This window comes from Pteropus medius, unplaced genomic scaffold, assembly GCF_902729225.1.
Source record: "Pteropus medius unplaced genomic scaffold, Ma_sr-lr_union100, whole genome shotgun sequence".
Lineage (NCBI taxonomy): Eukaryota > Metazoa > Chordata > Mammalia > Chiroptera > Pteropodidae > Pteropus > Pteropus medius.
The window spans coordinates 7129516-7146582 of NW_024349802.1; the positions used below are offsets into that span (position 1 = coordinate 7129516).

Below are 17067 nucleotides of genomic sequence, written 5' to 3' on the forward strand. Positions count from 1 at the left end.
AGTGGCCTGGGGACACTGGGCCCAACCATGAGCCAGAGAGACGGGCAGGAGTGGGCAGACGGCAGGAGAGAGCTGGGCTCAGCGTTAAAGACCTGGGCTCTAGTACCAGCTTGCCACTCCCTATCCACATGACTTTCAGTGTATCTGCTTCCTCATCCATGAAATGGGGGTAACACCTTTGCCCAAGTGTCACAAGGATGAGAGACTTGACATGAACTCCCTCTACCAGCCATTAGGGCCCGAAGATGCCCCTCCTCCACCAGGCTGCAGTGGCTGTCACGGTGCTTCCCGGGTGTGGGCTGCCCCTCCCAAGGCCCCCATCCTGTGGTAAGAGAAGCCGACTTACAGGTCAGGGGCACAATAACTTGAAACACGCCAGTCACGACAACAGTTTAACATTTTACTAAATCAATCCACACAAATTCCAAATTGCAAATATAATTAAAGACAACAGATTCTGTTCTGCCTTTTAAATCTTTCATTTTCAAATCCGTCATTAAGACAAAAAGTAAACAAAAATTAGGTCTGCGGGAAATTCATGATTTTTCTTCTTGAGGGGGACAAAAAGGAACGTTATAGTAAAAAGAACGCCACTGGGTGTACAATAAAGCACCACGACACACGGTTACAAAGCGGGCTTCCTGGATTCTGCCACATGGACGCTGCTCTCCCCGCTGCTCTGCATCAAGCAGGATTTCATTAAAATAAAACTATAAAATCTCCTAGGTTACACTAAAGTCAGACACAGTCTGGAACACAGTGCTTAACAACAGTAATGCCAACTATCAGTGCTAACGTAAAAACATTTTAGAAGGTCGAAAACAATTAAACTGGAAACCAAAACCTTACTTTCCCTAGATGAGCAAAATTGAAAATGAAAGGGTTCCCGCCTCCCAGTAGGACTGAAGGGGGTTTTGCTTTCAAATCGGAGGCAGGGGGCACGGTGTACGCTGGTTCTGTAGCTCCTCAGCCTAGTTGGCGTCCAGCTTGGCCATTTCCTGCACGTAGATGCCTATACTCTCGCTGTCGAAAAGCACGAAATACACTGTTTTGATGGAAGAGGACATCGTCGACACGAAGTAGTTGGAAATGGCCTTCAGAATCAGCTGAGCTGCCGTCTGCTTTGGGAAACCGTTCCTGCAGGAGAGAGAACAAGGGCTCAGCAACTAGGGAGGGCACGGTGGCCATGGGACCGCCCATGCCCTCCTGCCACCTCCCACCAGGAGGTCAAGGCCACGTGTGCCGCAGTGTCTCATGTTAGGTCAGCGTCCACAAGTGGTGCTGGGTCCTGTGGCTGTTCATTCACAGACGTGAGAAAGCCTGGTGCCCACCAGACAGGGAAGGACAAGTAGGAAAATGGTCTTTGTACTCTCAGAGAAAAGTAGCCAGGACGTCCTCTGAAAAGTGATAAGCACGCAGACAGGATCCGTGTTCTGCGGCACGTGGTGTGCGTTAGGCCATGCAGGCTCCCGCTTCTCTTCCCGGCACCGCTGAGACTAGCATGGGGCTTGGGACACGGCCCAGGCTCTCAGAGGCTCCCTGTGGGTCTCAGCCCCAGAGGATGGCTGGAGCTCTAGACCTGGATTTCATGGCCCCGCGGCCCAGCATCCACCCCCAGCACCCACCAGCTTGTGCTACTACCCCAAGGGCAGGTGTCAGGGAGCTGTGGCTGCAGGGGCCAAGTGGGCTCTCCACCTCAAGGCGGGCATCCAAGTCTCCAAGCCAGACCGGTGTGAATTCACAGGTATTTCCATTTAAAGTAAATGTCACATGGCAATTTGGGGGGTACAGCCTCAGAACAAGAATCTAAACAAGAATCTGAAATCAAGACTAGGAATATTGTCACTCCTTGCTTCATGTGAGCCTGAGGCTGTTCCTGGTCAACACTGCAGATGCAGGACCAAGGTAACCCTGGAGGACAGTGGCAGTAACGTGGCGATGTGCCTCGTCTGAAGGGAATAACGTGGGCTTTGGAGCCAGTGGCCCTGGATTCAATTTCCTTTACTGACCCCAGCGTACAGCTAAGGATGCCGAGGGCGAGAGTCTGGGGCCAGCTCTCACAGGGGTATCTTTGTTCCTCACAGAACGATAGCCTTCAATCTGCTCTGAGCCTATGGACCTGCTGACACGCGAAGTGCTGGACCAACCTGCCGGTTCCAGCTGCGACTCTCCCTCAGATTGGGTACCTGCCGCCAGGTGAGAGGTTTCTTAGAACACTCCTTGCCTCACTAAGCGCCAAGAGTTCTGAACCACCGTAGCTGCCTCCCAGAGAGCCACACTCATTCTGTTGCCAGTGCTCAGAGCATTTCAGATGCACAGGAGAGAACCATTCTTGTGACGTGCTTTATTATCAAACATGGCTTCACCCAGTTTGACACTGGACCACTACTGCTGGATGCTTTAGAAGGGAAGTTCAGTCTTAGAAGACAGGGGTGTCACCCAGGGCATGTTCCCAGCCTGTCAGAGAAGCCAGTGTACATGGGATGTGACCCAGAGTTGTCGCTGCTCCATACACAGGTGGCTCACCTGCAAGGCAGCTGGCACACAGAGGACTGCCAGTGGGGACAGCAGGTCAGAGGTGTTCCACCTAGGACAGTGTCAGACAGACACAGCTTCCTCCTGAGGAGACCCTGGGGGCTCTACCGCCAGAGTCAGGATGACTAACAGGTGGGCTGGGATGCAGGGAGAAGGGCTTTTCTGGGAGTGAGGAGGAGAGGTGGGGACCCCACGTGGCAGGTCATTCCCCTCACGCCCTTTCCCACTCTGGGATCTGTAAGCTCAGGCTGGGAAGAAGCTGTTCTCAACACACCTGGCACAGGTGCCTTGACTGTCTCCTGGAGTCAAGCATAGAGATAGGAGGTCCAGAACAGGACACACTCAACCTTCTGGTTTTGGGGGCATCTCTCTGGTGAGCATGTTCCCAGGGGAATGTACACAAATGAGTGTCGTGGGGAGCCCAACTCACCCTTGTGGGGTACAGAGGGGTACAGGGGCTGCTCATCCACTAGGCCCCAATCACGAGAGAGGTACCAGGCCAGCTTTTTCGAAGGGGTATACAGACAAAGGGTCACAGAGTCACTGGAATAAGGGCCCATTCTAAGTGTCTCACAAAGCGCAAATGTTTATTTTCCTGCTGTAAATCCAGCTGCCAGAAGGAATCATCAGATTAGTGATCCCATTAGTTTCCTCTAGGTGAGAAAAGCCTGGAGAGGCGGCAGCCAGTGGCCAGATGGTGGAGTGGGGAACGCAGGGACACAGAGAGGCTGCAGCAGCACAGGGAGCCACTGCTAGAGGCAGCCGGACTCGGTCCCTGGGAGCTCCGAGGGCTTCCAGACCAGGCAGAGCTTGGTCTGCAGATGTGGCTGGATGGGTCGGGGCTGAGCAGGGCTGTGAGAACTTGCTGTCCACACCGGAAGCCCAAGACCCTGCTCCACCAACTCCAAGCTGACAGCACCCAGCCCCCAACACACCTGGTGCCCTCCCGCCCATTTCTGCCTTACACCTGCACACATGAGCTGGGCTGAGGTGAGGGTCTGTGGAACTTCCTTGAGGAGCCATCTGTTGTGTGGTGTGATGGTCATAGCCTGTTCCCTCCCATATCTACAATACAGGGTGAGGCCTTAGGCCCCTCTGTCCTAGCTGAAGGCCTCCCCGGAGCCCCAAACACTTGCTAGTCACTCTTGCGTGCACCCAGCACTTTCTGACACAGACTTCCTCCCATAGGTTTTCCATTCCTCTGCCTGCGACCCTTGAAAAGGACTGTGTTACTCTCAGCAAAAACATGTCCTTTCCTGTCCCTCGACATCAACAATTTTCAACATGGGCCTGTGGGAGCGCAGGCTGCCGTGCTCCACGCAGGGTGTCTGACTCAGCAGGTATGGGACCGCCCTTCAAGACCCACTGTTCTATGTGGAGCCAGCACAGACTTTATGATCTGGGCTCACAGGGTAGGCCCGAAGGCGAAGAGCCAGCAAGTGGAGAAAGGTGGGCATCAGAGGTGTTCAACCCGCAGTGCCGCACCTGCATGCCCTACTGTTGATGCAGTGCGAGCTGGTTTGGCCTTGTCCTTCAAGGTGGCTGATGAGTGAATGTGAATCTGATTTGTTTCCAGGAAAACCTCTCATTGATGAACCCGACCCTCTGTGCTAGGCAGCCACAGCCTAAAGCAGAAACCCAGCCGTGGGACTGTGGCCACAGTGGACTACCCAGGCCACCAGGAAGGAATGGAGGTAACCATTTTCCTAATGTTGCAGGTGGGCCCTGGAATATCTTCCAGTGGCTAGTTAGAAGCGTTCGTGACATGTGGAATGTGCAGACAGATGCTCTCACAAGACTGCTTGACACTCAGAACCCTACGTTCTCAAGACAGTGGCAGCTGTGGCACACGCAGCCTGGAGCCGCTGGATTTGAGACTGGGCACTGTCTCTGTGCCTTGTTTCCCCGTCTGGTGAAATGAGGTAGGTAATGAGTACCGAACAAGGTAATGTACAGAGTCCTCAAGTAATAGTATGATCTGTAAAGTAGGTGGTCTGGAAGGGTCTTTTTAAAGATTCATACAGTAGAAAACTGTCTCCCTACCCCAGGACCCATGATAGCTATGACTGTGTGACTGCTGCTGTCACTGTTAACAACACTGGCATGAGGCTCCCAGAGAGCTGCTGTCTGCGTCTGTGATGCCCAGTCCTCTCAGAGGGCTGTCAGCCATGACTGCTGGCATGCCGAGGTGTGGCAAGGACACAGGTGGGCATCCCTGGTGCAGCGCTGGTCAGCTCCCAGAGAGCTGTTCGCCAAGGGCATCTCCCTCATCTTTCGGCGTCTTGGCTGGTTGGGCTCCCATGCTGGCTGCATAGGTGCAGCCCCTCTGAATGCTATCCCTGCTTGGCCACGTCTTTGCGCCTTCCTCCCTCATCTTAGGGCTACCTCCTCTGTGACAGTCCTAAGCCGCACTGTGTCTGCCTTCCACCTCTCCCGAGACACATCAAAGCAAAAGGACAAGGGCTTCTGCTCTAGAGTCAGATTCGGGTTTGAATCTGACTTAGATGGGGCATTAACCTAAGAATTAAGAGATCTCAGCTGGAAAACAGACACCTCAAGGGTACAGAGGTCGATGACCATAGTGGTGATGATGTGGACACTGCTGCCCCCGCGAGGTGGGTACCCTTCTACCCCACTCGGCCCTGACCTAGCCTGCTGCAGTTACAGCTTTGCCTTAGGTTCCTCTGCAGCCAAGTGCTTCACATCCCCCATGGAGTTTATATTAAACTTTGACCTTTTTCTGCTGACCTTGCTGTGAACAGACTGAAGTCACTCCACTTGTGTCTGGGATAGCCTTTCCCAGTGTCTTGGGCCTCAGTTTCCCTTAGCTGGTACAAGGGGACCCCATGCGCTATCTCTGTCTGCTACCTTCTTGAGTCAGCCTGCTCAGTGACAGCTGGGGACCGTACACATTGGTTGCTTGTCCTACCATTCCATCTGGATGACAGAGATTTGGTTTATAAGGCCTCTTCCCAGAAGAGGTTTCAGTTCCATCAGCTCTGCTGGCCCCCTCGTATGGGGCGCTGCCAAGTGTCCTTGCTCCTGGGGAGCCTGCCCCTCAGGGCTGAGCAGCCACGCAGGAATCCAGGCCCAGAGCTGTGCTGAGCAGGCTGGGTCCTGGGGTTAGGGAAAATCCAGGTGGATTTTCTGGAAGAGACAGACTGGAGCATGCCCTGGAAGGCTGGGTAGGAGTAAACATGGATTCTAGAAGGAGTCTGGTTTTCTTGCCAGGTCAGTCCACTATCTGGGAGATGGGTAGGGCTGCATGTCTTAGAAGCTTGAGTAACTTGGGAAAAATGTCACCATGTCTAAATACTCTTCTGCTAGGATTAGGTCTCCCTCGCACCGTGCTCCCAGGCCCCTCCACTTTTCCATCTTCTGGCTTTGAGCAACTGACTGTCTGAAGTTGCCCCAGGTGGAGGCTGCTCCAGCCAGAGGTAAAGATCAAGCCATCGGGGTTCTGAGCTAAGAGGGAGAAGCTAAAACTCAGAAGGAGATGATGATGGGCCCTCTGCCCCACAAGGCTAGAGAGGAGCTTGGGCAGCACAACCCAAAAGCAGCCTCTTACATTCTCTCACTCCAGCGCTCACGTGTTTTGGGTTAATATGTTTGTTTTTGTTCTTTATATTTCTCTTCTAAGGCTCGTGCTCAGCAGCCAGTGAGGCCAATGGCTGTGCCTGGGCAAGTGGTGTTTCCAAGGCTCCCTAAAACCTACTCACATAGTGTGCAGGAAGTGGGGTGATATTCTAGTGGGATATGAGGGGGTGGGGTAGGTTTGTTGACAAGAGTTCCATGTGCCTAATATCACAAGCCTTGAAGCCAAGGACCTCTGATCAAAATCTGGCCCTACCAGGTGCAAGCTGTGTGACTGCAGGTGAGTGACTTAACTCCTCTAAGCTTCCATTTCTCTGCCTTTGTATGGAATTAATAAGTGCCCACCTTGCAGGGTTTTTGTGAGAGAATTCAGATGAAGGGTTTAGCATGGTGCCTGGGACTCAATACCCATAAATGGTAACTTGAAAAAGACAAACAGGCTTCCCTTTTAAGCTCATAAATCTAAGGAGAGTTTAATCAAAGCCCCAAACTAGCTATTCCCTCTGTACTGCCCCTCCGGAGAGGGGTCGCCCCCTAATGTCAAACAGAACTGAGGGAGTGGGGGTACCCATAAATATTGTGACCAGAATTTGGCCAGATGCCGGACAGAGGTGGCTTCTCGAGGCCGTGGTTACACTCCTGGGTCTCTCTGCCTCCAGTGGCTTTTAGGATTGGCCTGGAGGTGGATGGGCTACAGGAAGGGAGCATGGGGTCGTGGTCGTCACCCACATGCCCGAGACGCTGGGCCTCAGCTCAGAGAAAGTAAGCCCACTTTACCAACATGTTTGCATTTATACTGTTTTAATTCCAGCGTGACTTATATGCTGGAGACACTGGATGCCACAAACAAGCTGTTTTATTTCCCCTCCTAAAACCCGCTGTGATTTACTGGCCGGCTCTGGTGTAATCCCATTCTTTACTCATGAAAGAGAGGGCAGCTGTTTACACGGTGCTGTGGGCAAGGTCTGCCCGACAGATGTGGGGCTGGGTGGCTGTGCACATGTGCTTACTGTTGGAATTCCGCCCTCTTAAAAGCTTTCAATTGATTATTTCTTAAAACTTTTACTCCATGAAAAATGTAAATAAGTTTGTAATAACAGATGGTCTTTTATGAGAATTACTTTTATGCTTCAATTAGAAATTTCCCAATAGCCATATGAAAAAATGTGAAACTATTACCTCCAATAATGGGCCCCTATTGCTTCTCTCTTCGGAAGCACCTTTCATCAGAGTAGATCAAAGTGCATCCGAAACACTAATTAACTGAACCTCAGAACCATCTGTGAGGAAGGGCAGTCCCCAAAGTCTTGCTGGCTGATACAGCAGGCCAGGGACCGAGAGAGTGATTCATTTACCAAAGGTCGCATGGCAGTGCAGTGCCAAGGAACAGACCTTCTGTGAGATGTGGGAGAAGCTGGCTACTTATGCTCGGATCCAAAAGTATTTTGTAAAGAAAAGGCCCTGAATTGGCTCTGGGCCTGACTAGCGCCTTATGGAACCCGGGCTGCCTCTGCACAGCCCCACTTTCCTTGGGTAGTGTGAGCGGCTGGTGGCAGAGACCCAAGCAGGCTCACAATGTGGCTGGAAAGCCCAGGTGTCGCTACCAACTGATGGAGCCCTGGGCTCTGGCCGCTGTTGGGCCCAAGATGCCAACAGCTGCAGCTCTGGAGACCGGTTTCCCTTTGCTCAGTGCCCAATCTGGAGTGAGCCTTCCAGAGGCTATGACTTAGATCCTTAGCAGGGAGGACCCTCAGAGGTAGCCTTCCATCCTCGTCACAGTACAGAGTTCTCAAAGCCCTCTCCCTCCGAGAGCCCCTTTCATTTCCAGAGCAGCCTTGAGATGAGGGATTACTCACTTTTCATGAGGAATTTGGGCTCGGAGCGGGGTTAATTTATGTGCCATCTCCTCAGCTGGTTAGTGGCTGAGCCAGGACTCAACTCCAGGCCTGACCTCATATCAGAGCACAGTGCTGCTCTGATAGGCAGGGACCCAACAGGTTATTTCTGGCATCTGAGGCGTGCAACCCAGGAGGTGGTGTGGTGGGCTGCACATGTTCAAGGACTACACTCACCCCGTAGTGGCCCTCTAGGTTGTTCTGTCTGAGGGGCAGTTCCCTCATAGTCTCAGTGAGCCCGTCTGGGGATATCACAGGGTGGGGTAGGCCCAGCCCTGTTTCACTTATATGATTTGCCTCTTGGTTCCACTGGGTCCCATGACCTCCTTAGCGGCAGTGAGACAGGCAGAGAAAGCAGCTGTGGGGAAGTGAAGGACACTTGGGAATACACAGGTGAGAAGCAGAGGGCTTTACCCAAAGAAGCTGCTGTTTTGGGGACAGAACTGTAACATACCCACAGGCTGGTCCTGGGAGGGATGCTCTTAATTATATCCCTGCATTCACACCTCCCTGTCCTCCCCTCAACCTGAGCCTTAAGTATCCTTCAAGATTCACTCTCTGAACCCTCATCTCTGATGATCCCAGTACTCTGAGGTCACCTTCTGTGACATTTGCTGTCACAACTGAAGTTGTACATTGTCCTTGGGCTTCCCGTCTCTCTCTCTCTCTCCAACTGTCCCTCCCCATTGCTTAACGTTTGCATTCTTCTCTATTTCTCACTTCTGGTTTCCTAGATGAAGGCAAGAGCCTGAAAGCAGCCTCAGTCGACCTTGTACACAGAGCACCACAATTACGGACTAAATATTCAGAGAAATGCATCCTCGACCACCATGGTAACATGCTGGGTGCCCTTACCTGCCGCTGCCAATAGATGGAAACGCAATGGATTTCAGTTTCTTATCATCTGCCAGGGCCAAGCAGTTCTTCACTGTCTTTTCCAGAAGTTCCTCACATTTGTCTGCACCCCAGACTGGACTGTGACAGTGGATCACAAACTTGGCGGGCAGGCCGTGGCCTGCGCTGACAGCGGCTGGAGGGAATGAGACAGGAACAGTGAGTTTTACCCCTCTGCAACGCACACAGCGCAAGATGTCAAACACAGACCCACTTTCCAGCTACGGTGTGTCTTCCTGGGCCCTCCGATGGCCTGTATCCAGGGAAGGCTACAGCTGCCTGCTGCACTGTGATTCAGTGTAAGCTGGAGCTGGAACCTGCTCATCAGTTAGTCCTCTCACTCAGGAGAGATGCTAAGCCAGGACCCACCCTTAGAAAGTTGGCATGAGGATGCATCACTACCAGGAATTTTAACCAAGATTGTATTAAGCTTTCCCTCTACCCTCCCCAGAAGGCAGAGCCTTAACCATCTAACTTGACCAAATGTGTCAGAATGTTTGCAGCCTCAAATTGCTTGCCTTTTGGGGTCTCCAACTCTCTTTGTTCATGTGGATGGATTCACGTGCATATATAATTATGATGTATCTATAAATTTCTGGACACAGTTCAGGATAAACCTCTTCAGAAAGCAACCTGACTAGCATGTCTGCTGCCCTGTTCTTCCTCACCAAGTGATCCTGTTTAATTTTGACAGAATTAGACTGTTTTTAGGATGGAACTGTTTTCTTTTCCTAGAAGAGCCTTTCTCTCGCTACATATTTCCATAGCAGACAAGCCTCTCCAGGTTCACTCTCCATTTCTGCCCCTTGTCAGCTCCTAAGACAGTGGCCTTGGGGTCTGCTACTCACCAGGAAATGGAACATGCCAGCCCGGTGTCTCCCAGAGCATGTTCCAGGACGCCTGTTCCCACAGATGCAAAGAAGGTGGTTCTAGGTCCCAAGGGCTGGGTGAGTGCTGCCTGCTGGGCTTCCATAGAAGAGCACACTAAAATCCCACAGCACTGTGACAGTAAGACACCCGAACTTTCTGGTTTGTTTCCTGAACCCATTTTGTGGGGAACACCCATCATTTTTATCCAAGAAGTAAAGGGTGTTAGGTTTGAGCCACTAGTAGAGACTGGAAAAGAGTGATTTGTGGGTAGTGTCTCATGGTGTAGTAGAAACAGCTCTGAACCAAGAGTCACGGGTCTAAGTGTGTGTCTTGGTGCTGCTTACTGAGTGGTACAGGATCTCTGGGCTGAAGTGTTAACCTACAGAAACCTAACATCGGGGGTTTAATTCACAGTCTGTCCACTGGAGAAGTCACTGCTAAACTACGCATGGAAAAAGACTGGAAAGAAACATGTTAACAGTGATTATCTTTGGACACTACAGCAGGGGTATGGTATGTTTCATTATTGCCATCTTTGTACTTGTAAAAGTATTTTTAAAACTTTCTAAAATAAATCTTAAAATCAAGAACAAAATGTGTTTTTGTTATTAAAACAAGCAAAGATATCTTTAGCCATGCTAAATCTAATGCATTTGTACCAGGTGAGTGTGGTCAACGGCAAGCAGCACCAGGGCCACCTCTGGTCACACCTCATGTGAGGGTCACCAAATGGGCTCGAACTGGAGCACCAATGAGAAGGCTCTCCGGGCTGGCACAAAGGCCACAAGCCCCTGGTGGGTGGTTCGTGCTGTGCGTCCTCCCCTGTTCCAGGTGGAACTGTCTTGAAGAAGAGCTGGAAAATTGTGCCCCCATCCCATGTTTCATCGGCCGAGCAGAGGTCAAATGCAAAGAGCAGCACAGGGAATGCCACCCTCTTATCCCCACCAGCTCCATGACTAGCCCAGGCTGGCTCGTCATGTGTAGTCACTGGGGAAAGAGGGGTACGGCCTGGTGTACCCTCTAGGAGAGGGCTTGTGTGGACATCACAAAGTGATTGCTGATGCCCATTAGATTAACATTCATTTTAAAAACAAACAGGATTTGAACATGTAATGGGCACTGGGGACCATCTAGTAAGAGAAATCAGAGCCCCAAAAGAGGACGAGAATGGCCTCCCAGGCCCTCAGGAGGCCTTCCGTCCACCTGAAATTCTAAAACTCAGGCCAGCAGCAGTAAGAAGTACTCCGCCTCTAAGTTCCTAGCGATATTTCCCCACATCGGTTTCAAGTCATTTTCTCACCCCCTGTATCATCAAAGGTGTAATTGGTAAACGAGAAATGTGTATTCATACTTTTCCTATTAGAAACATAGCTGACTGAATAAAAATGACTAATTTGCATCTCTACCAGCAGTTGTGCAGATGGCTCATATCACTATCTCCAATTCTCAGATCTTAAATTTGCCAAACTCTGCTTCTGTAATTCCTTGAGGTCTAGTCATCAAACATTTAGAAGCTATTTTAAGTAATAAAAAAATCAGAAAGGCAATTCTCACAGCCTTTAAGCTCCCCTGACAATTTGCATGTGACAAAAGTCTAACTTGTAAAGCCTGATGGCTGTCCCCTGCCTCCACTCAGAGACACATTTGCACTGCCACCTCTGAATTCCAAGTTGTCTCATAAAATGGTTTCCCTAACTCCGCATGTGCCACAACCAAGTAAACTGCGTGTTTCTTCACCTTACCTCCAGCTACTTCCAAGGGCCCGTTCTTTTTCCGGAGCTCCAGAACAGCTTCCACAAACTCCTTGCCACCTTTCTTCTCCAGCGTGTTTCCTAGACAAGGACAAGATGAGGTCAGACTGCCATTCTGGTGTCTCAGGGCACATACAGACACTTATTAGCATGTCAGATGATTACATACTCTGTATGATCTGACCAGCTAATTTCCATATGGCTGCAAAACAGGAGCTAAGCTTTGGCTGGGTCACAAGAGTAAGATTTAGAAGGGATTCACCATTGGCCAGTCATCACTGTGGCACTACAACCCCTTATTTGGGGGTGACTCAGGGTGATCCTGGATGAGCCAGAGATAGGAGATGCTTGTTTTTTGCAAGCACGCCTGTCCTACACGCTTTTTACTGGCGTGAGAAACCAGATGGTGCTGGCTTCCAAGGCTGATGCCTCCCTTGGATTTTCTTCTCTGTCTCTAGAAAGAGCCCCCAAATAAGGAGGTTTTAGAGAAGCATACCACACTCCCATCAGGCGGCTATCTCTCCTCTTGGCCACAGGCCCAGAAGAAAGCGTTTGGCTTTGGCCACCTTTGGACCAGCATCACCACCATGCTTAGTTCCAGTTTTGCAGCTTTGACGTCATGTGTGAATACAAAAAAAAAAAAAAAAAAAAAAAAAAAAAAAAAAAAAAAAAAAAATGGCCTCAGACACTATTTCCTTAATTACACTAATGATTCAGAATCATTTTAGGTAAAAGAGAGCAACATCAGAAGAAGAGCTTAAAGATGAATGTGTATTACATAAAAACTTGGAAAGAAGGGTGACCATTTAGGATCAGATTTAAAAAACAATCCAATGGAAGGAGGGAGTACCTTTTCTTGTACATTAGGGTACTTGCTAAGTAATCAGTTTCTGCTCTGAAAGCCAGGTTCCCAAACAGGACCCCCAAGGCTGTAAGGTCTGGAGGGTAAATGCCTCGTGTGGAACAGCAAACAGCAAGCAAATTGAGAGATAACATCACCTTTTAAAGTTTGGCCGGATTGGAGTCTCAGTCTTCCTTAAGCTCTTATTCCTCAGTTTTGCACATTTTAAAGTACTTTTCCTCACAAGAGGACAAAATACTCCCCTTAAGATTCACCGTTTGTCTTGGAAAATTCAAAGTGCACCTGGCACATTCTGGGATGGTTCGGTCAGGGTGCTTCGGAATGCACCAGCCCGAATTCTCTCTGGATTCACTCTGTAATGACTCAGGCTGATTATATTAGAGAAACCTGACTCATTTGCATTCTCAAGCTAGAGGGGTGAACTGACCCCAGGAAGTGTCTGGAAGGAAAAGAAAACAGCCTGGGCACTGTCACCAATAAGACAGCACCAGGGCTAACAGCACGCACTGACCTGTAAGCCGCCCGACTGTAGGCAGTCTGGGGTGCGTGAATGAACCTGACCGCAGGCTGTCACCCACAGGAGCTCTCTCGGCTGTCTAAGAGAAGGGTTGGCTTTCAGAGACATTAACTTGGGATCCTTAAAGTGGGGATCCAGCGTCCCTCATTAGCCCAGACCACCCTCATGCCTTCCCGTTTTGGAAAGCAGTGAAGCAGGCATTAAATGGCTGGAAGGGCAGCTGCTGCATGTTTCTGACAAAGTTTAGCCTCAGAGACAGAGACGCAGGCTGAATGGGCTTGAGGGAGCAGGTTTGGGCCTCATGGCCTGGAGACCACCAGGAAGTAGAGACTTTTGAGGATACATCCCAGATGAGTGAGGCCTGCTGCTGCCCAGCTATACCAGCTCTAGCCTTCTCTCCTAACCCAGTCTCCAGCTTGAAGGAGGGAAATAAATGTGCTCTAGGCAGGACTATTTCAGGTCCTCGTTCTCCATCCCATGTACTCTTTGGGGAGCCAGGAAATTTGGACGGGAAAATAAAATCAGTCCTGTATTAATACTACCAACTCCTTTCTAAGATATAAACTATTAAGAAAATGGGCTGATTTGTAATTACAAGGCGTTTTTATCTTAGGAAGAGTGTTTACTTTAAAATTTTGACTTATAATTAAATCTTGCTTTAAGTAAAAGTGAAATTTGCAAGATAAAATACACTTAATGCATTTCCCAAACTTAAAAACTGAACCCTAGAGTGCAGGCAATCCACCCAGTCAGGACTTGACTCCTACACACACATATGTATGCACATGTTCATGTAGACACACGTGTACTTTTTAACAAGAAACAGGCCCATTTCAACTGTATTGTCAACACTCTTAATGTAACACTCTCGCTTTTTAGGCTTAACTTCAGGGTTAATCATAAAGCAATTGGCTCATCTGCCCCCAAGCATAAACGTGTTACTCCCACGAGAACAAGGACATTATTTCATGCTTAGAAAGCAGGCATGAGTGTCAGTGTTCAAAACAGCCTAAGCAAAAATTTAGGCTTGGACAAATGTCAGGCTCAGCCTGTGGTCTATTTCACTGTTAGAAAGAACTTTTGATGGGTAAAGTTAATCACTGGGGCTAAGCATTCCTGCACTCGCATTCCTTCTTCCAGCGGTCTCGGGACTCAGGAATTCACACCAAAATGAGAAATGGAGGGATTACATCCTAGCTTCCTCGTTTCCCCTCTCACACATCAAAGTGGGAGTTGGACCCAATTGAGACCATGTATGAATATGGTTGATCACTGGTTTTGTAGTATAACGGAAATCTGGGTTCAGTACTAGTTTGGATTGGTTCACCAAGAAAAAGCACTGAGGCGGGCTTTAGAAGACCTGGATTCTGGCCCTGGCACAGTCTTTCTCTTTAGCCAGTCAGATTGTCTGAACTGCTTGAGGTATTTTTCCGGCTGTGACAGTGTGAGTGACGTGACCTTGGGCAAGCTCTCGGACCCACATTACTGAGATGTCACCAAGGCTATTACATGTTTACCCTGTGCATATCAGTGGGTTGAGGACAAGCAGAGCAGAGGGAAAAACTCTAGCATTGTCATTATTCCAAGGAGGCCAGTTCTGGTCACAGTTCAGGAAGGACTGGGCTCTTGGGGTAAGGGGAGCACACAGTTGACTCTGCCTGTGACCCTCCCAAAGCCTTCACGTCTACCCCGTAGGGTGGCTAACCCTGCAAACACATGCCTTCCATGGCTGCAGGTCACTAATTCTCCTCTCCCTGGGCCCAGGTGAAATACTTTTACCCAGGAAGTTTCATAATTTCCATTTCACCAAAATTCCTGGATGGCAGGATGAACTCAAGCCTTAGTTACTCATGGCTGAAAGATAAGTCTTTAGCTGTTTATTTTCCTTCAAATGAGTATTTCCTTCCCACAAAGCTTTCATTTGGTTTAAACAAAATATCTCTCTCTCAAGCTGCCTGACTTATGAGCTATTAAATTTCTCTGAAATCTTGTCAAATGAGCGTTTAGTCACCTAAGGCCTCGTTGCATTTTGGCCTGGCAGACCTGGAAGGTCCTGACTTTCCATCCAGTTTGTCTTTCCATCTATGTCTGAAATCCAAAATGCCCAGGAAAGCAATTAGCCCAAATCACAGTGGCTAGGGCAGACTGTGACATGAAACAGAGCTGGACAGCCAGAGATCGCTAAACTGTTGCATTTCCAGTATCCAGGACGCTCATGAAAATCCTAAGAGCCTCATCCTTCAAGATGACTTCACTTTTGTCCTTATTAAAAAATGTCTCCATTCTCTCTGGAAGCTGGTGTTTGAATCTACACTCAGAATGCTCTTCTCGGGACCAGCTCATCTGCTGTAAAAATCATAAACATGAGAGCGAGACCATAGGCAAGCACTAATCATAAGCCAGACACAAAACAGGGTGCTTTGCTTATTACATTCTTTAGTGCAATTCTCACTATTACCTCTATTTTATGGATAGGGGAACTGAGGCATCGAGGAGCTTACTACCCTAGGCCCCATAACCAGTAAATGGCGAGGTGAAGATCCAAGCTCCTTGTACCCAGCTCCAGCCCTGTGCTTTTTTGCCATCACACCGATGCCCCTTCATTATATAAGCAATTCTTAGAGCAGGGCACTGACACTCCTGCAGCAAGCTGGCAGCCGAGGCGCTCGGCACCCCGAGTGCTCCCTGCCTCCCCCCTCCCCCCCTTAGCTATTCAACACCAGAAGCCAACCGATGACCCCTGTCAGCTGTGGAGAGAGGGGAGGGTGTTCTGAATCTAGGAGAATGTTTCTCAGCAGTGGTCTAGGGATACCACATCGGAATGATGTGACTTTCACACATGGAAGATCTGAGAACCCCTGAGTGTGGGAGAGTGTTCTGAAAGTGCCCCTGTGGGCACCTGAGGCTTTAAGGCCGTTTCCAGGAACGAGGTGCTTCTGACACAGAGAGAGGTGTGTGGGACAGAGGGCTGTGCACAGGCAAGCCTGCCTGTCTGGTCCACAGAGGACACAGAAGTGGTACTGGATGCCACTTGGCCGATTTGGATGCATCCCCTTGCAGATGAAATTATGTGTGAACCCAGTCTCCATTAAAGCTGTGCCTTGTGAAGAAATGAAGAAATAATGTTGATGAACCAGTTTCCAAACCAGAAGCGTGCCCATTTGTGAGCTGCATGATGCACCCTGGCTGACAGCTAGCTGTATTTCTCGCATTCACAACCCGAGGATGAGAGACCTTGAGAAGGTCGACCTTGGGAAGGTCAGGACAGCTGGAAGTGTGAAATGAATGCAGCCCTGCATAGCTGTCAAAGGATCAAGCTGTCTGCGGTGGCCGACTGACCATGCACACACACACTCGGCAGCACCCAGCTAGGCATTACCTACTTCACCACCGGTGTAGAAGTCAGTGTTTGTCGGGTGAACGACAGCCTCACTGTCGATCGAGGCAATGTCAGCCTGTACAACTTGCAACTATAACAGGTAAACAAATGTATATCAACTGTGTTGGACCGAGACCCACGCACAGGCACATTCACTAACGCCCCATGGCAGGGCTGGCCTACCTGGTCGATTCCAACATAGGAGCCCAAGGGGCAACAGTCCACGAAGTGTGCGCACATGTGGATGGGGGTGAGGAGGAGGAATATCAAATGTGACATGGTGAAATCAAACATTTGAATGACAAGTCCAAAAAAAGAGAAACACACATGAGATCATTTCCAAAGGTTTAAAGAAATAACAAAACAACGAATGCCCCATTTCACTTTGCAAAAACCTGTAAAACTGGCACCCCACTGAGAAGGCTACTAAAACATGGTGTCTGCTTTTTTTAAAAAAAATGTGGACTATGAGGCCAACCAAAACAATAAGTTTCTCCATTTTGTCAGCTGCAACTTTCCGGGCTTGATTTTTTTTCTTGTGACACTCATCGGTTTACCTTTAAGGGACATCTCTTGAAAACTGAGAAAACAGTATAGGTATGCAGAGAGGGTTGTCTTTATTTTTTCCCCCTCAATGTATAAATGTATAAAAACATTTTTCCAGGCCTAGCTCTTATTCTAGTTAATCTATTTTTATGTATTTTGCATATAATAGGATAGGATCCTTGCTTTTTTCTAGTGTGTGGCCTTTTTTTTTTTTTTTTTTTTTT

At 49.3% G+C, this 17067-nt stretch overlaps 1 protein-coding gene across 8 annotated transcripts in view; it reads right to left on the minus strand.

Annotated features, from left to right (window-relative positions):
• Positions 1 to 379: 379 nt before the first annotated feature.
• Positions 380 to 17067, minus strand: part of MACROH2A1 (macroH2A.1 histone) — a 73258-nt gene continuing 56570 nt past the window's right edge. For 2 of the 8 annotated variants that reach the window (XM_039836070.1, XM_039836069.1), the window contains exons 6-10: positions 16302 to 16388; positions 12913 to 12997; positions 11531 to 11620; positions 8880 to 9054; positions 380 to 1137 (exon numbers count right to left, since the gene is read on the minus strand). In XM_039836070.1, coding sequence (XP_039692004.1) covers positions 972 to 1137; positions 8880 to 9054; positions 11531 to 11620; positions 12913 to 12997; positions 16302 to 16388 — 603 coding nt within the window. In that variant the 3' untranslated portion in view covers positions 380 to 971. Of the gene's footprint in view, positions 1138 to 8879; positions 9055 to 11530; positions 11621 to 12912; positions 12998 to 16297; positions 16389 to 17067 lie in introns of all 8 variants that reach the window. The other 6 variants (XM_039836076.1, XM_039836075.1, XM_039836074.1 and 3 more) reach the window with 3 other exon arrangements.